Genomic DNA, 21,189 nt, shown 5'->3' on the forward strand with positions numbered 1-21,189 from the left:
ACTGGTGGAGCTCAGAGAAACGATGCGCATGTGGCCTCGCTCACACCATCTGTTCCTCGGTAAGACTGTTTTGAAGCCTATGCTGATTTTAGTTGGTCAGATGAGGAATGATAAGAACCTGAACCTTGAGATTAAGAAAACTGAATAGCAAAATGTTTTTGCAGGATTTCGCACCCTCCGCCGGTCCTCCAAAAACAAGACCGGATTTCATTGACTAATTGCACATTTCCCAAATGGTCATAAATTGTAGTGACATAAACACATGGTTTTAGAGAATAATATAAGGACATCGTGTATGGAGGTCTCTTAAAGTAAATAACTTTACATGATAAATTGATTTCTGTACCTTTTCAAATGACACATCTATGTGTCATTTGCAAATGACACATAGCAAATCTATCCCTGTAGAACCAGCTCTACTCGGCTTTAGTCAGGGGACTTCCTGCGACCGTCTCCTGTCAATGCTATGTCAAACTACGTGAGTAGGAGGCGTGGCAGGGTGGCAAGGGAGGGGGAGGAGATGGGTGATAATAACAAGACGTAACTCGACCAGTGTTCTGACAGTAGTTACTGTATCTAACAAACGGAGAGACAGATCTCTCAATATCTGCAGTGCTGTCACCTGGACCTTTTCCTAAATATTCACTGGGTGGCTGGAATACATCCATCCGCGAGAGAAGAGGACACAGCCTGCTCGCTAGTTAGCCAGCTCGCTAAGCATGGCCGCACTCACTCCCGAGGTCCGAGGACTTGAGACAGATGAGGTAAATGTGGATTTATGTGTCTGGATTCTTTGATATCAAAGTTGTTTGATAAGAAATCAAACCAAGTAATAGGTAAAACTGTGTTCTGGTAGTCAAATGAGTGCCCTAATAGCTTGATGGCACATTAGCCAGCTACCAATTTTTGAAATTATAGCTAAAAGTGGTACATCGTTTTGAATGCCTGGCCAACTATGTTCCACCGATGCACTTTTGGCATTCACGCACTGGTAGTCGACATGTTGAAAATGGACGTTACGAATATTGCTAGTACACTCATAAATACGTTATCTGGATTTACATCGAAAGGGGCTGAATGAACTTGACTTTAAGAACATTTTAGTTACTGGTTTACCCGTACACGTGACGTTCCTTCACTAAGTGAAATTCAAATGAAAAAAGGAGTTTTTTAGAGATGTATGTGAAGGGTTTGGGCATTTTCCCAATCTCCAGGAGTTGGATACATGCAACAGACAACATCACACACATGTAGATAACATGAATAAGATATAGTCAAATAACTGTAAAATTAATTAATACTGCCGGGTTTCCAATAAAACAAGTGTACTCATAAGGGGTGTATGCGACTGTGGCGTAATGGAGTTGGGGTACGTGTGTTGGCGTGTAGTCGAGGGCAGCAAGGAGGGGCACGTGCTGCACAAAGCTTTAGAACCCCCTCTCTGATAAAGTCCGTCCGAGGTCTCAAGGACTCAGGAGGAGCTACCATTGGCAGTAGACTAATGATAAGGCAATTCTTCTTCTGGCTCTATTGTGAGTTATTGCGAAATAGTATAGAGCACTGTGTATGACTAATATTTTCTGTAAAGCATGAGCAAGCACGTGGTACCTGAGATGTCAAACACCAGGCTGATACAATGTAGTTTCCTGGCAGTGATTCGCTGTGTTTATGTGCTGTCTGAAAGATCAGTGAGTGAGTTACAAACGAGATGTGAACGTCTTGGAGTTACCGAGTTGGGACGTTAGAAACGAATAAACACTGTAGGCACAATTACATTAGTTGTTTCAGTTCAGTAAAATAAAAAGTTAATTGTTTTACTCAGTACTAAAAGTATAATACATTTTCACGCTACGAACGATCAAATCTAATTCGTTATTGATAAATCTGGATACATCGGGTTCCACATTCCGGTGCACATGATACACCAAACGACTTCTCAAACTCTGGACGGGGCGGTCCGACTGTGCAGTATAATTTACAGTAATGGCAATTCGATAGATGTTAACCCACTCCCGATGAATCGTTACATCAACAGTTACTTGAATCTGTCAGTTGGAGTAACTGATGTTCCCATGAGACTTTAAATTATTATGATGTCATTACAGGTGGAATCAAGGATTCTCAGAGTTAAAGTCATCGCTGGAATCGGGCTAGCTAAGAAGGATATCCTTGGGGCCAGGTCAGTCATAGAAATAAAGTCTAACCTAACTGCCCTCATACAAGCAAACTTGTCATGATTTTTTTTATAACATTTTAACTATTTGAATGTGAAGATTCAATGAAGCCTTGTATCTCAAGGTGCTGTTTCCTCTCAAAACACAGTCAAGAGTTCAATAGGCTGTCAGTGGGTCCAAGTGTTTGTTTAAACAGGACACTTTATATCCAGCTCAGGCCGTGATTTGTTGCTGGTTGGTAAGTCTGATGTGTAAACACAGTGGGCCTGCCGGTGTGCATCCAAGCTGCGTACCAACCTGCAGGTAGAAACATGAGCTGCTTTGTGTAACTATGCTTCCTTATCAGCGAGGCTCACTCTAGAGGAAGTCTAAAATGTCTTTCAACTGAGACCTACACAACATTACTCTCATGTTAGCTTCAGAGATAGGGTTAAGGAAACTCATGGCACAAACCCAGCTTACTGCCAGTACTAACAGGCTGTCAGGAAACTGATTTGCCTGCACAAATGGAGAGCTGTCAATCTTCAAAATATATCCATAAGTGACACCTGTAGATGGTGCTAGAGGTAGTGGTTGGTCTCTCTGTCCCTGCTACACGGGCAGAACCTTGGGGCTCCTTCCTGAATCCGCCTGCACTATATCCTGTCCAGATCAGCTCTCAGTAATGGGTGCTACCCAGCCCCTGGCCCACAGGGCTTGTTTGTTGTTTATTGACACAACTAGACTACTTTAGGGTGTGGCGGCTGGCCCTCGTCTTCACCGTAAAGGTACAGTGCCGTCTAGGATGTCTTGGGTACATAGGAATTTAGTGTCCACAGAGGACCCTAACCCGAGTCACATTATATTGTTTTTATATTATTTTATAGAAAATTGTATTTATTTAGTGAATTAAAGATGCTGTAAAGTGGCAACTTATATTTTATTTTATTGTATATTTTATTTAATTCTAATTCCACTTAGTACTGCTAGTTTATGTACCCTTAGTATAGATAGTCCACATATTACAAATTTTAGGTCCCTATATGTTTATTGTATGCACCTTCCTGCCAAAGCAAATTCCTTGTCTGTGCAAACTTTCATGGCGAATAAATCCCATTCTGATTCTGAAAAATTGAAAATGAGTTTTAAGTTCATCACACCACAGAAGAATGTGTTGTTAACTACCCATCCAATTTTGAACACTGACAAGTATGTTTAATTAGGCTTTGAAATCGTGAGAAAATCAGCAGTCTTCTCTGCTTGAGACTGGGGGGGCGTGTCGCCTGAAGGAGCTGAAGCTCCGCCCCCTCGAATTTATTGATTTTAGCAACAGCAGCAACACTAGCTAAATCAATTGCAGATATCAGAACAGACCTACCTGCAGTCTCTGAGTGTTTTATGTGTTAATTACTTTGTCTTTGCATCGTACCAGCTGAGTAACAGAATGCAACCATCTGTGGTCTGACGTAGATAGGTCGGATTTTGGCTCCGCCTATACAAAACCTGAGCTGAAAACGGAAGAGACGGTCTAACTCCACATTTCAGTGCAACAACGTTTTCGCGCTTTGCACATGCTTTCAGGAACTCATTTCACACGTATATAATGTACTGAAAAGCAAATCATGGAATTTGCTTTACGGCATCTTTAAATTATTTTTCCTATTCATTCATGTTTATATTAGGCTGACAATGTGAAGCTTGTTGGTGATTATTTAACATGACATTCTTTTTAACAATTGAATATCTACTGCATTTTCTTTTACCACAGTGATCCATATACAAGAATATCTTTGTATGACCCTGTCAATGGAGAACTAACCAGCCTCCAGACAAAAACTATCAAGAAGGTAAGTAGCCAAGTTGCTGAGTATGTGTTGGTAGAGGATCTAATGTTCTCTGAAATTGCAGAGTTATGTATTTTTGTTAGCCTTTAAGGCAGCAACCCTGCTCCATCTAACACCTGTTATTCTGCACCTGTTCCTCCTCCTTCCATGAAGACACTGGACCCAAAGTGGAATGAGGAATTCTACTTCAGAGTAAGTGAATTATGCTACCAGGCAAACATATTGATGTGTATATGTGTGTGTTAAACAGGCAAGGGCAGCACATGGAAACCTAGTCTTTAGCATCTGGTCACCTGTCTCTCTCCCCTCTGGAGTTGTCCCCTCACCCCTCCACATTTCTGAATGGACTTTTAGTGGCAGGTTCCTCTTCGGTAGTGAGATCTCTTTGACAGGTGGAAGCTGAGATCCAGACCAACAACATTCCAACTGTTTTTCTTACAAAGCATTACAGAGTAAGCACACCTAGCTCACAGTGTAAGTGTGTGGCGTCTTGGTTCAGTGTGGTTGCTTGCCTGTTCAGGGTTGGTCTTGCCTGTTCAGGGCTGGTCTTGGTTCGGCGTGTCTGCTTGCCTGTGCAGGGCTGGTCTTTCCTGTGCAGGGCTGGTCTTTCCTGTGCAGGGCTGGTCTTTCCTGTGCAGGGCTGGTCTTTCCTGTGCAGGGCTGGTCTTGGGTTGGCGTGTCTGCTTGCCTGTGCAGGGCTGGTCTTTCCTGTGCAGGGCTGGTCTTTCCTGTGCAGGGCTGGTCTTGGTTTGGCGTGTCTGCTTGCCTTTGCAGGGCTGGTCTTGGTTTGGCGTGTCTGCTTGCCTGTGCAGGGCTGGTCTTTCCTTTGCAGGGCTGGTCTTTCCTGTGCAGGGCTGGTCTTGGTTTGGCGTGTCTGCTTGCCTGTGCAGGGCTGGTCTTTCCTGTGCAGGGCTGGTCTTTCCTGTGCAGGGCTAGCTTGAGGTGAACAGGATCAGAGGGGCTGAGACCAGATTGTGTTTGCTACTTCATTGTCATCAGAAATGCAGGCTTAATATGTAGGGTCAGGTAATTGTGTTGATGAAGGACACATTAGTACTATATAATGGGCCTATCCTTGCTTTTCACTGTCGCTGGATTTCTGGTGTAAGGATAGTGAGTCACAGTCTATTTGTACCCCTGAAGCCTGTGGGCTATAGGACTCCCTCCAGGTTGACTCCTGGCGCTGGAGGCAGGCTTCACCCACACTCAGAAGCGTCTCATGTTTTACACCTCATGGGCGCTACCTTCTAGCATGGCTAAAATCTGGTTGTGACTCAACGCTCAGACACCACCCTTATGTACTGTAGGGGCTGCTTGAAATGTTCTGCCAATGCAAATATATATATATATATCTAGGAGCATGTATTCACTGTTCTATAAAAGAGTGAAAGAGCTGGCTGTAACTGACAGAATGTCTAATGATTCACCTAAACTTTGTCTCTTCTAACCTTGATGGAGACTTAGTGAGTCATTGTTAGCCACACTGTTAACATGGTTAGAAAGAGCAGGGTTGTTGTATAAACACATACAAAGATAACTACTGTATTACTAAAATGGAATTATCGGGTCATTCAATGTGGCCTACTTTCCAAGGACATGGACACAAAGCCAACAGCCTTTGTAACTACAAAAGTGTCCAACAGAAGTGCACATTTTCTCAGGTGTGCTGTATGGATGGCATATTATGCAGATGTTTTGATCAGTTTGATGTTGTATTCTGTGTTCCAGGTTCATCCCAGGAAGCATCGTCTGCTGCTGGAAGTGTTTGATGAGAACCGCCTGGTAGGTAGATTCTGGTGGAGGTGAAACTGCTTCCACAAGGACATATTCGCATATATTCTCTTCAATATTTGTGTATTAGCAGTAGACTGATATTGACAGTGGCCCAGGTGTGTGAAGGAAACTGAACCAATTTCCAATGGGCTTTTGTCACTGCAGGGATGGTTGTATGTGAAGTGGTTATAGAGTATATAATAAGAAAGCCAACAGTGATTAGGTGTAGCTGGGTTGTACTGGGCTAAACCTTTGGGGTTTAGCCCAGCACTGCCACAAATAAACCTGGCCTGCTTGAATTGAAGGTTGCCTCTTTAAAAAATATCTAGGAAATGTAATACACTCTTCTCTAAAGAGTTAAACTGTCTTGATCTCATAAAAAATCTGTAGTGTTACCGGGTCAGCTATTACTTTTGTTAAGTACTTATGTGCCCGGGGACACCTGACTAATGGGGGTAATGGTTAACCAGAAGTCCACATAATAGACTCTAACAGGAGATTAGTTAGTGGTTTAAGATATTGAGATGAGATAGCATAACACCAGGCCTGAGTGTGGACGTTAGCAGATGGTAGCATGCATTATGTAGTCTACATACACTGACGTGGGGTAGTGTGTGAAGGGGTGGCATACCCCTGCCAGTGTTCCTATAGAATATCCTCCCTTTCTCCCGCGGTGATGGTGGACATGTTGGAGCAGGCCCAGACCCATCAGGCCAGGGTCTCCAGATGGTGTGGGTCTAACGAGCCAGAGCTCAGACCTGCTGCTGACTGGAGCGATGTCGCTGTCTCTGACACCAGACACCGTGGAAGGGCTCGCTTTGAATTCCCAACACCAAGATTAGGCCTAATCCCTGACGGGGAGGGACTCTACATGCTAGGGAAAATCAAACGACTTTGGAATGGTCTGAGATTCACTTAATGGCAGAATGCCACCAGACCACATATAGCCTAATGTGTTTGTGTCTAGTGCAGACCTGTGTCTAGGTGCAGTTTAAGGGTTGCGGTGCGGGCGGGAGGGAGGGATTCATACTATATGGTGAGGTGGGAATAGTGTCACGCGGTGCCAGGGGTTGTGACGTGGGAGGGGTCCCTGCGTCACACGCTCTCTGCTGGTGAGTCATCTCCTCATCTGGACTCCCTTAATACCATCACACTATGTCATTGACCTGCCGGCCAGCATGGCTACAACCCCCCAGAATAGCTCTGAACTCACATAATAGTCCTGTGACGGGTGTGTGGCAGATCTACTCAGCTTTTGGTTGTTACATTGAGAGTCCGATTACAGGTGATGTAGCTGACCAATGTGTGTGTTCCCTGAGCAGAGTCTCGACTTGAGCTACACGTAGCTACTGTATGTTGAGGTGTGTTAGCAAGGCTGGATGAACAGGAATGATTTTAATATGTCGAGTGGGGGATCTTCACCACAGTAGTACGTCTCCTTTTCTTCCTCTGTTCATTATGAAACAGGGCCGTCATCCTAAAGCCCTCGTGGCTTTATCTGGGGTTCAGAGGGATGCTGCAGAGCTCAGGCACACCGTTTTATGAGCTAGCTGACTTCTGCAGTTATCATAACCAGCAGAAGTAGCTTCACTGTAAATTGGACCAGGCCGTGGTGTTTTCCCAAAATGGCTACTACAAGGATACCCTATCCTTTAAGGTTGATGTAGAATTATGTTAAAACTCATTCCTCTTGATTTCCTGTAATTCTATACCGGTGGGTAAAAATATTTGAGGGACGCGGTACAGGCAAGGAAACACTATCCGCCCGGCAGCATCGAGAAGGCAGAGTCTTGAGTGAGTGGTCTGAGAGGCAGTCCCTCTACTGAGCTGGTACATTGCTGGGCTCTTTAATCCTGTCAGAGGGTGACCAGGAGCTGGGCCAGGGCTGTGGTAGACTCTGTGAGGATAGACGGCAGAAGACACTGATTCCGTGAGGCTGGGGCCGAGCCTGGGGTTGAGGCTTGGCTGAATTGTTTCAGTGAGTTCTACCCCTTAAAGTGCCAGTGCTGCTCTGTGTGGATCAAGTGTGGATCTAACTCCTTAAAGAAGTGGACCACAGTGGTTGTTTCAGGCTGAGGCTGAGAAGAGTTCTTTTGACCTGCCTTGACTAATAGCCTTCCAGCAGCAGAGGAATGCAGCTTGTCACAAGAGCTATTTTGGCTATGTGCTGCCGCTAATGCTGGTAATCACGGAACAGGACTGAGCAGTTGCTTCACTGTACTTTCTCAGCCGTGAGGCCCTGCCATGCAGTGCCCCTCGGCTCGGGTGGGATTAGAGAGCTAAACGGATGGCACGCCAGCTCCGTTTGCATTTTGCGTCGAGGAGAAGTAACACAGACCCTCTGTCAGAGAGCCTGAGCAGCCATGGTGAGGAGAGTGGCGAGACTGGCCGCGGCCCCACTGAAAGCCCAGCCCACAGCTCCCTCCACATGAAGGTGACTCCTGGACAGTTGGCTCTGCCCCCGCTGTCGCCAGAGGACGCTAATCTGCAGCGCTACTCCTCCGTGTTCATACCCAAGGTTAACCCTGCCGGAGGCAGCAGGAAGAGCACCCTGCAGATCTCTCTGCAGCCCTGCGCCAAGCTCCACGGCGAGCAGGAGGGGGGAGTGGAGGATGGGGAGGCTGGGGGCAGTGAGGGGGGGGCAGGGAGCGTGTCTGACGGGGGCTCCAGTAGTAGCAGCAGCACGGCCAGCGACGCCGGGTACTGCAGCAGCAGCAGTATTTTTGAGCCGGAGCTCCCAGAGACGCGGCGGGTGGCCCAGGACAGGAGCCTCCCGCGTAGGAAGGCCCGGGTGCCACTGAGGCGTTGCTCCTCGCTGGTCATCTTCCCCCGGAGCCCCTGCAGCACGCCACCAGCCTCCCCCGTCAGCCCGGTGGCTCTCCCTGCCCTCCCACTGGCCAGGGGCTGCTTCCAGACCTCCCACCAACTCCAGCTGTCCGCCAGCGAATCCTCCACAGACGACGACACGGTCACCTCCAAGGGATCCATCGCTACGGCACTCAACGGCCTGCGACTGTCCAAGAACAGTTGTCCATCATCCGAGTTCAGGGATGCTAGGCCCGTGGTGCATTTCAATGTTCCTTTTTTGGATGAACTGAGATACAATATGGAGGACGGCAGAACTCCTGACAGGTCAGCTACTTTAGACAGGCCGCCAGGTCGCCACTCCAGTGTGCTGTTGCACTTTGCCCACCAGAGGCCTGTAGTGTTGTCTGGGAAGGGTGTGCTTGCTAGGGCTGCGGTCAGTGTGGAGCACCCTGAGAGTCCACAGCAGGAGGGGAAGAACTCTCACAGGCACATCAGGCTGTTCCGCAGCACGTCCGCTAGCCTGCCCCCCTCTGCTAAACTGTCTGAAAGGAGCCACCACCCTGCCTGCCAGACCGGCAATGGACAGGAAATGCCAGGGCAAATCGCTGGTCATCGTGCTTTACAGAGGAGCTTTTCCCTGGAAGTCCCCTACCCCAATACCGGAATCTCATGTCACGTTTCCAACCCCAAGCTGGCCAGCTCACAGGCTGGCTCTCCACATGTTCACATACGAGTGTCTCACGGCTCTGGGGCCAGGGTCTCTGGCTCTGTTACTGATGTAAACACTAATCAGAGAAGGGATCATGTTCATATGAATCCTGGACTCAACACCAGGGTGAGTCTTTTTTTGGTTGTTTTGTGTTTTCAATTTAGCAAGGTGGTTGTCAAGTGATAATAATGACATGATAGATAATACTTAGTAGAATGGGAGTATACATTAGAACTTGGCATGTTATTTATGGTGTTACCTGTGACAGTGCAAGACTGTGACTGTTTTGTTGTGACATCAAAACACATCAAATGTGACATTACTCAGAAACGCTTTGAGGTGTCAGATGAAAGTGAATGCAGTGAAGGGGTGTAATGAGTGATTCTTAGAAAAAAAATAATGTGTATTGTTTGTTTATTGTACATAGAAACTGCCAAGTTTCCATGTAGCAGTTTTACCTTTGACAACGTCCCCTCCTTGATATGGGTCTTAAGAGGATCCCATAGCTAGCTGTGTAGGCTAGTGCTAGCCAACATGTTAGCCTATATGTAGCTAGCTATGTTAGCATACATGCAGCTAGCTGTGTTAGCTTAGCATAGCGTACGTGTTTATGTCTCTAAATCTGTTAACTTTTAGGACTACTTGTTGTACAAGCAAGCAGAGGTTAAACTTAGCTGCTGAGCATCTACAGCAGTCTTACAAATAACATGCTCTATGTGAAAAAACATTGTGAGGCATTTGGTTGCATCATAGTAAGCCAGGCTAGATCCTGGAACAGTAGAGAGAAAACAGGATTCATTGGATAGCCTACCTAGTGTATTTGTGTGTGTGAGCGGGTGCGTGTGTGTGTGTGCGTGTCTACATGCATGCTTTGGTTTAGTGGGGTTCTCCATTTTTATTATTCTGTTAACGCTTTGAGTAATCAGTTTAAGTATTTACCCCAGGCTAATTTTAGTTTTGGAAAGGCAGCCAGAGCCCCACACCCCCACCCCCACACCCCTCTCTATAAATAAAGCACTTCCAAAATATTCCCCCTGACTCCAGATAGTCTGGTGGCTGAAGCACTGCTGTGGGCAGGGGACTCAGATTTACCAACGTGACACCAGAGCACAGCCCAGTCATCTCAACCATCTTGGGTGGCTGTAGGGAGGGGTGGGGGGGGGGCATGTTATGCAGGCTTTGGACAGGCTGAGCCTTTTGCAGTAAAAGAGTGCTGTGTTCCCTTCACTGTGGGTGCCCCTGCTAGGCCATGTTTGCAAAGCATCAGGTGTCAGGTCCTCTCTCTCCCACCCTCCTCCCCCTCTTCCTCTCTGCATTTAGCAGCTTGTCAGGAAAGACCTGCGCTAGCAATTAGCCAAAGCCGTACCAGCTAAACTCTATATGCTCATTAAGGACAGAAGACCTCCCAGCTGCATAGCTCCTGCTCCAGTCTAGCAGCTCATATAAACCCCTACTAGATAATCTACAGTGCTGATTCATCATGTCTTTTTTGAGAGAAACAATTGACCTAGAGGTCAGGTGAAAATAATATTTGGATATTTAAATTGGACCCGTGTGTGGAACCCGTCAAGCTGTGATTGTGACACTTTGTTATCTGACCTTCTCTATGTAGTGTTGTTGCAGGCTCGACAGTAAGACAAGTTGAGAGCAGTGCAGTGGTGTTTGGCTGGCCCTGTTGGGTTTAATGCTGTGGAGGTGGTCTGTTGGCAAACACAAAGACACACACACACGGGGACATAAACACAAACACACACCACTAGAGAAAAACAACGCTTATCTTTCCCTGCACAGGTCATTAAATCCTGGCTGTTGAACTAGCAGGCCAAGGCCGTGGTCTCTCTCCCCTCACTCTCTTTATTGGCTGCTGGTTGTTGAGAGTCTCTGCTGGGTTACTGCTACCTACTAGATGTGTTATTTGCTGACCATCAGCAGGACCTTGGCTTGCAGCCTGTGTTTTAAGGAGACAGGCCTGACTGGACGCTCTGAGGTGAACGGGCCATGGACCCACAGCTCTACTTTAGTACATTTGTTTGGATTTTTTTTTTTTTTGCCTGTTTTTCCTGACCATGTGATGTGTTGAACAATAATGGCATCACAGAGACCTCAGTGACGTAGGATGACCTTCATTTGGGGTTGTTCCTTAGTAACACAGTGCAGAGCAGAGGAGCCCCAGACTGTGCATGTGTGGTCAGAGAGAGACTGGCCTGCCTGGTTTAGCCCAGGGATCTACGGGCTAAATGATCTGTTGCATTGTTACGACCTGTTGAGATTACAATAGTTTAGAATGTTGAGGTTTATGGTTTGACAAGTCGTTTTTAAGTAGGGCTTTAAAGGTGAGGTCATGGCTTGTATTATCTGTGAGATATTAAGTATAGGGTTCTGTGAGGCAAGTCAGTACCACAGTACCACAGTAGAGGTGACCATTCATGGAGCACAGGTATATCTAGACCAGTCATGTGATGTAGCCTCTTGACATGAGTCATCCTTTAAGCTCTGTGTGGGTGTGTGTGTGCGCATGTGTGTGGGTGTGTACCTGTGTGTGCCTGTGTGTGAGCCTATACCGTACATAACAACCACACCCTTTCAAAAGAGATTGCCTGTAAATGTCTGTGTCCCTTTCTCTGGCAGACGCGCGATGACTTTCTGGGTCAGGTGGACGTCCCGTTACAACACATCTCGGTGAGAGCAGGACTCCGTCTCCTCCAGAACACCTTCACCGTCCACTGTGTTTACGTCCCTGAGTCTCGGCTAACTCACATTCCATCAACTCATTAGTGTTGATGTACTGTCTTTTATAACCGTTGCGTTTTACCTTGACCCAACCATGACCTCATGTAAACATTGAAACCCTCATTACTAAGTGTCTCTGTTTCCCTTATGGAAAAAGAGCTGTCTTGTTTGTGCTACTCATTCCACACGGTACACAGACCCCTCCACCACAAGTCAAAGTGCTATGGTACATGTAGTATAGTGCTACTCCACATGGAAACAGACTATGTAGAGTAAAGCCTGCATAGTAATTCTACTCTTACCATTTTTAAAGTGCTAAGCTTTTTTGTTTTGTTTTGTTTCAGACAGAAAATCCTAACATTGAAAGGCCATTCACATTCAAGGATTTTCTACTTCACCCAAGAAGGTTAGCATCCTCTCATCGTTCTCCCTTCTGTTTTCAGCTCCACATACTCATATTAGCATTTGAAAAATATATATAATTTAGTTTGTTTTTATTACATTTTGTTTGATTTAAACTGAGATATGTTTAAAGCATATATAAAGATCTCACTGTTTGAGTTCATTGTTGACTTTGTGTTCGTTGTGCAGCCACAAGTCCAGGGTCAAAGGTCAGCTGCGTCTGAAAATGACCTACCTGCCTAAAACTCCTGCCTCAGAGGAGGAAGCTGCAGACCAGACAGATGACACTGATGTAAGACCCCATGGATAAACAAATCATCTAATTCATGTATTATGAATGCATTAATGAATTAAACATTGTAGCTAAATGGATAAAGCCACCGGCAGCTTGAGCAGTTTTAAAAACACAACAACCACAGCTCCAGGGTGTGACAGCTGAGCCTCTCAGCCCCAGTGTGTCACTGCCCTCAGCCCAGAGGGCCTGATGTCACCAGCCCTGGAGACTGACTGGCTGACTGCTTGCTCCCCTGGTATTCATAGAACCAGTCATCATTCTTCAAATGGATGCTAGTGTTGGCTAGTTTGATTAAAAAAAACTGTCCTATATTAGTCCCTCCACGAGCCTGGCAAGGTGCGAGTCCAGACCACTTTGGGAGATCGGAGGGCAGGGAGCACCCGGGGGACACCCGGGTCTCACCCGGGGGACACCCGGGTCTCAGAGAAACTGCAAATCTTTTCGACTTGAGAAGACATTGGCTGCTGGAAAAGGATCGAGTGACATCAGTTTTTGTGTTTCAGCCCGGGTGGGAGTTCCTGGAGGGGCAAGACATGTCGGGTCCCAGACACAACCACCTGCTGCCTGCACTGCCCCCTGGCTGGGAGGAGAGGCAGGACAACCTGGGCAGAACCTACTACGTCAACCATGACACCAGGACCACGCAGTGGCACAGGCCAATCATACAGTAAGGCTGATCACTAGAAACTCTTCACTGTCCAAATGGATTGTAAACTTGTGGTCTCTTGTGGTAGTACTCTCAAGACTAACTGTGTGTGTGTGTGTGTGTGTGTGTATTCCCGCTGTGCAGAGACAGTGAGGAGGAAGCGGAGCAGAGACAGACCATCCACATGGAGGCCCAGCATGCCTTCACAGCACGCAGGCAGATCTCCGACCACGAGGAAGCCATGGAAAGACACGAGTCTCCTGAGGTAACACTTCCTGTCCTTGACCACTTTCTCTTAATGACATCTTCCTCTCCATGACTACTTCCTGTCCATGATCACATCCTGTCCACAACCCTTTCCTGTCAAAAATCAATTCATGTTAGTAGCCGCCATCTGTACACAGCAACTGCTCTGTAGTTGTACGAAGCTGTAGGTCAGTATGTGTTTTATTGATCCCGGCTGCATGCTGGTCAAAAACGTGGCTTTTGCGTGTCCAGTCTCTGAGTATAGCTAGCTGTCACCATCAAATCACTCTATAACTCATCATCTTTATTCAGGCTACCAAGAGATGCCTATAGTTATGACTGTACAATGTTTGTCTGTTTGATAGAGATCATACCTGAATTTGATTCTTATTTGTAAATTGAATCCTGACCCAAGCCAGAGGTTTACTGAGGCCTCGGTGTGATTGGATGGAGAAACGCTTACTGAATGTGTTGTTCAGAACCGCGTGTTGTATTCCTGAGGCGCGTGTTTTGGTGTTTTTGAACGCTGTGTTTTTGAACGCTGTGTTGTGGTGTTTTTGAGCAATTTGTTGTTGTGCCTGTGCTCTCCTCCAGAGCTGGGAGATTATAACAGATGATGACTCCACGCTGTACAGTAGCAGTGGTCTCAGCCAGCGCTCCCCCCCACCACCTCACTCCCCCATGGGGTTCCACTTCCCCCCACCACCTCACTCCCCCATGGGGTTCCACTTCCCCCCCCCACCTCACTCCCCCAGGGGGTTCCACTCCCCCCCACCACCCCACTCTCCCCTGGAGTTCCACTCTTTCTGCGAGGAGCTGAGCCACCTGCAGGCCACTGGAGCCACGCACGGAGACAGACGCACCTCCCTCACGGTGAATAATGCACTTTCTTTACGTCCTCCCGTTACCGCGGCCCCTGTTGCCACGACTCTTGTTACCACGTCTCCCATTACCACGACTCGTTACCACGACTCTCGTCAAAATCTCGTACCATAGGTCCTGTTACCATGACTCCCATTACCAGTCTGACTGGCTTGAGCAGGTTTCTTGACCAGACAGGGACACAACACTGTAGTAGAGACGCCCTCTGGCTGTGGTAATGTGTGACCACTGTGCTCTCACTTCAGCACTATATGTTCCTGACTAGACATGGAGAGACTGCGACTGTGTTGGGAGGATACAATGTTAACTTGGGTTAGATCAGACAAGGTTCTCATGGCTGTGTTGGGAGGATACAATGTTAGGTTGGGTTAGCTCAGACAAGGTTCTCATGGCTGTGTTGGTGTTTTCCTCCCCAGGCTGGTCACTCTAGCCACTCAGGCCCCTCCAGCCGCAGAGGAAGTGTCCAGACCCTGACTGTGGAAGAGCATCCTGTCCAGCCTGTGGTGTGTACTACACAGCCTGCCCACCACTGCTCTGTGTGTGTGTGTGTGTGTGTGTGTGTGTGCACTCCAAGCTTCTTTGCTGTTATTGGCTCTGTTGCTGACTGAGTTGTGTTCCAGATGCTGCCCACCTCCCAGGGCCTGCCGCCAGGCTGGGAGGAGAAGCAGGACAGTAAGGGACGCCTCTACTACGTCAACCACAACAGCAGAATCACCTCCTGGACACGACCACTCATACAGGTTGGCTGTAGATGATATCCATCTCTCTCTCTCCCCCTATGTCGCTCGCTCGCTCTTTTTTCACCTCCCTCTCTCTCAACTCCTCTCCCTCTGTTGTGTAGATCACTTCGGAAGGAGCAGGGGGCCACAATACCCTGTCCGTGAGCCCCACGGTATACCAGCCCCCGATGCTGTCTCCAGAGGCCTCCCCCCAGCACTCCCCCAACCCACAGCCCAAGCAGGAGTACGGTTTGATGCCCGCAGGCTGGGAGGTCCGCAGCGCCCCCAACGGACGACCCTTCTTCATCGACCACAACACCAAGACCACCTCCTGGGTGAGTCTCGTACCTGACCCTCTACTCTGGTCTGGAGAGCCAACCCTTGGAGTTCAAACTGGTTTGTGTGACTCACTTCCTGTATTTTGCCCTGAGCAGGAAGACCCCAGGTTGAAGATTCCTGTGCACATGAGGAAGAGACCGTCGCTCGATCCCACTGACCTTGGGCCCATGCCGGTGAGTCCTCCAATGACATCATGCCTGTCTCTATGTTGTGAGTTAACAGGAAGTGATGTTTGTGCTGGTGTGGGGAGGAAACAGGAAGTAATCTTTGTGTTGTGTGTCCGCTGTCCAAGCCTGGCTGGGAGGAGAGGGTCCACAGTGATGGCAGGATATTCTACATCGATCATAGTAAGTAGAAAGTAGAGATCGACAAAACCACCACCAGTTTCCCAACCCCTCTTCAACAGTGACAGAACCTCTCTCTGCCCTCCTCCTTACTGTGCTTGTTCAGACACTAAGAACACCCAGTGGGACGATCCTCGTCTGCAGAACTCTGCCATCACCGGGCCAGTGAGTACAGATCGGATCCAGCTGGAGTCAGGTTCTCCAGGACGTCTATATCGATGCATAATTTAGCAAATGATAAAATATCCATCATTGATTTCTGGTCTTGTGACCATGTCTGTGTATTCTAGGCTGTGCCGTACTCCAGAGACTACAAACAGAAGTATGATTACTTCCGAAAGAAGCTGAAGAAACCGGTAAGTACCCCCACCCCAGATTCATATAGGGTTGCTGAGCAAGAGCAGGAGGGGGTAGTATTTCTCTATCAGATCTCTGTGCTCGTGGCTGTTCCCCTGGTTGTGTGAGTGGGTCAGTGTCTCCTGACCCAGCCTCTCTCTCCTTCAGGCCGACATCCCCAACCGCTTTGAGATGAAGCTCCGCCGCAGCGCTGTGCTGGAGGACTCGTACCGACGCATCCTGTCTGTCAAGAGGGCGGACTTCCTGAAGGCGCGGCTGTGGGTGGAGTTTGAAGGGGAGAAGGGCCTGGACTACGGGGGCGTGGCCAGAGAGTGGTTCTTCCTCATCTCCAAGGAGATGTTCAACCCTTATTATGGGCTTTTTGAGTATTCTGCCACGTGAGTCTCTTATGCCAGTGTTTGTTTGAATAGTACTGTTTGACAGGGTCACCATGGCGATGACCAGTGGTGATTTCGATTAGAGAGATCTAAGACCAGAGCTGGTGGATAATGTTCCGTCCTCCTCTCCTCCTCCCCCCATCTCCCTGCAGGGATAACTATACTCTGCAGATAAACCCCAACTCAGGCCTGTGTAATGAGGATCACCTGTCTTACTTCAAGTTTATAGGCCGAGTGGCCGGCATGGCAGTCTACCACGGGAAGCTGCTGGACGGTAAGGCTTCTCGACCCCCCCCCCAGCGACCCCCCCCCCCCCCCCCTGACCAGTAACCAAACCTGACTTGTGGGACTTCCATCCCAATGCTTTGCCTGTGTGTATTCTTTCTCCTCCAGCCTTTTTCATCAGGCCCTTCTACAAGATGACACTGCAGAAAGCTATCACCCTGCACGACATGGAGTCTGTGGTGAGATGCCGGCACGCTGCAACATCGTACACATGAAGCTGTAACGGGTTGCCATGCGACAGGTCACGATGTGTTTGAGGGGGGGGTCACCATGGTGATAGTATGTGCTGTGTTGCGTTTCAGGACAGTGAGTACTTCAACTCCCTGAAGTGGATCCTGGAGAACGACCCGTCAGACCTGGACCTGAGATTCGTCATCGACGAAGAGCTGTTCGGCCAGGTGACACATTCCTCTCCTCCTGTTCTTCTCTGCTTCCTTTAGCCAAGGTGGAGGTGATGTTCTCTGAAGTGCTAATGTCATCGTTTCGCATTTCCTCTCACCTGTCATCTCTCCTTTCCTCCCTTCCTGCAGACACATCAGCACGAGCTGAAACCGGGCGGGGCAGAGATAATCGTCACCGACGACAACAAGAAGGAGTACAGCCAGTAAGCACCGCCGCCCTCTGGTGACAGAGAGGGGAATAGGATGTCAGTGTTCCACTAGTGTCCTGTTGGGGGCGCTGTGGGTGGTGTCTGCCGTTGACCTGTAGGTGACATGGTGTTTTGTGCTCTCCAGTCTCGTTATGCAGTGGAGGTTTGTGAACCGAATTCTGAGACAGATGACAGCCTTCAAGGAGGTAAACACCATGATGGTTAATGATGTGTTGTTTTTTGTAGTTTGGTCATAACTGTGATTCAACACATCGTTCGCTCTCTCTGTCTCCAGGGATTCTATGAGCTGATACCTCAGGATCTCATCAAGATATTTGATGAGAATGAGCTTGAGGTGGGTGTCACTCCTCAACATCACTTACTGCATAGTGGTCCACCAACCTCTATCCAGTAGGGGGACAGATTGTCTAACTTTCTGCTCTCTCTGTCTCTCTCTCTCTCTGTCTCTCTCCTCCCCTCCTCTCTTTTGTCTGTCCCTCTCTTGTAGTTGTTGATGTGTGGACTAGGGGATGTGGACGTGAACGACTGGCGAGAGAACACCAAATACAAGAATGGCTACTGCCCTAACCAGCCAGTCATCCAGTGGTTCTGGAAGGTGAGCTTTAGCTCTTCTAGATTATTTTTTTTGGTATGTTCGGATGTTCAAGAATGTGGTGCTCTGCTGTTCCTCAGACGGTCCTGCTGATGGATGCTGAGAAGAGAATACGCCTGTTGCAGTTTGTGACTGGGACCTCCAGGGTCCCGATGAACGGCTTTGCAGAGCTCTACGGTGAGGTGTTCGTGCTGGGTGACGTTGTGCGTTCTTATCAGTGTTGTGCATGAACGCGTTCATTGAACGCGTTCATTTTTAGGAGAACGATGAACTGAACGCAACTTAATGATAAATAATGAATTTGAACGGTGAACACATTCATATTATTTGAGGTCTAGCTAAAACGTTACGGAATGTTTTCCTTCTCCAGAGAAGAGACGCTGTCTAAATCGAATGCTTGCACCGTGTCGTTGCTCAGTGCCCGTAAAATGTTCGCCATTTAGCCTAACCTAAACCAATGATTCATTGCACACACGTAGACCAAACAAGCAACGTATTCCAAGACAACAGCTCTCCGTCTCATAAAAATGGCAAGTGAAAGCAGAGATGCAGACTCAGCGACTACATCTGATCTGATGCACCTTATTATTTTTTGCAGGATTTTTACACACAGTAAACACACACCTTAAAACTATGAAATGAACTGAACTATGAACTAGTTCAGAATTTAAATGGTGAACTATGAACGTGAACGATTCATATTTACTTGTATGAACTGAACTTTGAACTAGTTCATTAGTGGTATGAACGTGCACAACACTGGTTCTCATCTTGTGCCGACTTTGTGTTTTCAGGGTCCAATGGACCACAGCACTTTACCATTGAGCAGTGGGGCACCAGAGACAAGCTGCCTCGAGCCCACACATGGTGAGTCCCCCCCCCCCTCACACTGTCAGAAGGATTCTTCACCTTAAACTCAAGTCGGGTGGTGTTTCTCTGTCTCAACAGTAGACTTGTCTCCTGACCCCTCTGTTCTTCTTCAGCTTCAACCGCCTTGACCTGCCTCCCTATGAGTCGTTTGAGGAGTTGAGAGAGAAGCTGCACATCGCCATAGAGAACGCCCAGGGCTTTGATGGAGTGGACTAAGATAGGGCCCCTGGTGAGGCCCAGGAGTGGGCGAGGACAGACAAGTGGAGGTGCAGCAGAGACTGACACTGACGGCAGAAAGTCCATGATGGATCTCTCTGGCTTAGGACCAGACTCCACTAGCCTATACTAGACTAGACCTGGGCCCAGACCTGGCCAAGACCAGACCTATCGAGCCTTAGAAAGGGAGAATATCACAGAGCCATGTCACCATGGAGACCAGAGGAAGACGAGGGAAAATCACTTCCTGCTGTTTGACTAACTATCACAGTTTAAATATGTATTTATGTACAGTATACTTAACCAGTTAATCAAACTCATTATAGCTATATATACCCTTGACTCCATCCATGATCAATATGTTGTCCAAAGTATTGTAAGGTTAAGTATACAGGGGGTGTTGGTTAGTGTATGAGCCATTGAAGGAACCTCCTGGGAATGTTACTGGACACGTTGCTCGGCGCTCTTCCCCTAAGCACTTCTACGTATCACACTGTTCTCTATCCTGATAAACACAAGAAATGATTGCTTCTGCTGTTCTACTAAAGAGCTGTGTTTGTAAGAGCTCTTCAACTTTATAATTGTTCTATAAAACATTATATATAAAGAACTGTCATATATACGTACTGACAGTTCTCCACTGAGGGCTGTACATTTGTTGCCTGAGATGATTTCTTGAAAGGGACTGACGTGATTGCTTGCTCTATCCCATAATCTCATTTTATGAAAGCAAAAGCATACGTTTACACTCTGGTATGTTTACAGATTATTGATAAAGGAATATGTTTTAGTCTGTTTCTTTTTTCTTGAACTACATTTTATACCTTTGCTTTAATAAAATAAAGCACCTTGTTGAAATAGCTTAAGTCTTACAGTGTATTGGTCTTTGCCAAAATATCACCTATCTGCTTCAATAAGCATCATTTTATGGTTATCCTATGCTTTTAAGTGCACATTTTACTTGAGTATGTTTACATGTAAACATTGCTGAAAATAAGCACATTATTTTGCTGGTGATTTATACTGTTGAATTATGATGCCTTCATTTGTAATGTGTTTCTGCTCATATTTTACAATGCTCTTATCCTTGAATGGAAATATTGGTAATTGTATAATTTTATGTCATTCTGAATAGTTTCAACATAGATACTTAATTTATTGTTTAATATCAAATATGTCAGATGTCATTCTGACAGATGTAAGTGCATTTTATATCAATAATGGAAATTATTCAATAAAGGTTCAGAACTTTGTTTAAAAGAGCTGTATGTTTTGATGCCTTGCTGAAGTAAATGGCAGAATATTTCGAAAAATAAATTCACTGCAATTCAAGCTGTAACCTGTTGTGATTGATTTTTTAACTGTCACATTTTTTCTTCTTGGCAACTTCATGCTCAGCTCTGCTGTAATACAGTGTCTCCACAGGGGTGTGCTGATGCCCGTGTTGGGTCATCACATTGATTAGTTTGCAAAAGTGCAGATATCATATAGACATAGTGTTTCCTCATAGCAGTCACCCAGCAGCTCTTTGCTGCACAGTCTATTATCATTGGTTGGTACCAGCTAAAGCCCAGCTCTGTAGCTGAAGCTGTGTTGATGTGATTGATTACTGAGATACTTTCTCACCAGTCATGGTGGTGAGGGAGGCCAGGAGTATTGGCTCTGCACTGCTATATATCTGCAACCTTCTAATCTGTTGTTGGGTATCAACAAAAGTCTGTGAAAGGAAGACCATCTATTGTGGCAGGGTCCATTCACATGATTCAGCTAAACAGCCTTAGTCCTGCAGAGCACTGACTGAGAGGTCAGAGGTCAAAGTTCACCTCCCTTTTAGGCCTGTGCACTCGACTCAACGAAGGTCAGAGTGGGAGGGGTTTGTCATGAGCAGGATGGCAAAGGCTTCGTCCAGTATCGATCTGGCCCCCTGCCTGACCTCTCAAACACCCCCACACCGTCACTCTGGTTCCAAACACGGCCATATTGGCAGATGCC

General features: G+C 47.2%; 1 protein-coding gene across 3 annotated transcripts; it reads left to right on the forward strand.

Moving 5' to 3' along the window:
- Window positions 1–486: 486 nt before the first annotated feature.
- Window positions 487–20,536, forward strand: nedd4a (NEDD4 E3 ubiquitin protein ligase a). 3 transcript variants are annotated; one of them, XM_062470825.1, is made up of 29 exons: window positions 487–764; window positions 2,106–2,179; window positions 3,922–4,000; window positions 4,151–4,189; window positions 5,726–5,779; window positions 11,916–11,966; window positions 12,362–12,423; window positions 12,609–12,711; window positions 13,218–13,381; window positions 13,505–13,625; window positions 14,201–14,479; window positions 14,905–14,991; window positions 15,109–15,228; window positions 15,330–15,542; window positions 15,642–15,719; window positions 15,839–15,893; window positions 15,997–16,055; window positions 16,181–16,246; window positions 16,395–16,624; window positions 16,777–16,898; window positions 17,018–17,088; window positions 17,212–17,307; window positions 17,440–17,513; window positions 17,644–17,704; window positions 17,794–17,853; window positions 18,007–18,114; window positions 18,192–18,288; window positions 18,906–18,978; window positions 19,095–20,536. In XM_062470825.1, the coding sequence occupies exons 1-29, from the start codon at window positions 720–722 to the stop codon at window positions 19,195–19,197; spliced, it is 2,844 nt and encodes a 947-aa protein (XP_062326809.1). In that variant the 5' UTR covers window positions 487–719; the 3' UTR covers window positions 19,198–20,536. The 3 variants fall into 3 exon arrangements, with proteins under 3 accessions (XP_062326809.1, XP_062326807.1, XP_062326808.1); XM_062470823.1 differs by lacking the exons at window positions 487–764; window positions 2,106–2,179; window positions 3,922–4,000; window positions 4,151–4,189; window positions 5,726–5,779 and adding an exon at window positions 7,830–9,413; XM_062470824.1 differs by lacking the exons at window positions 487–764; window positions 2,106–2,179; window positions 3,922–4,000; ... (1 more) ...; window positions 5,726–5,779; window positions 14,201–14,479 and adding an exon at window positions 7,836–9,413.
- Window positions 20,537–21,189: the final 653 nt, after the last annotated feature.

The sequence above is a fragment of the Osmerus eperlanus genome, chromosome 10 (genome assembly GCF_963692335.1).
Source record: "Osmerus eperlanus chromosome 10, fOsmEpe2.1, whole genome shotgun sequence".
Lineage (NCBI taxonomy): Eukaryota > Metazoa > Chordata > Actinopteri > Osmeriformes > Osmeridae > Osmerus > Osmerus eperlanus.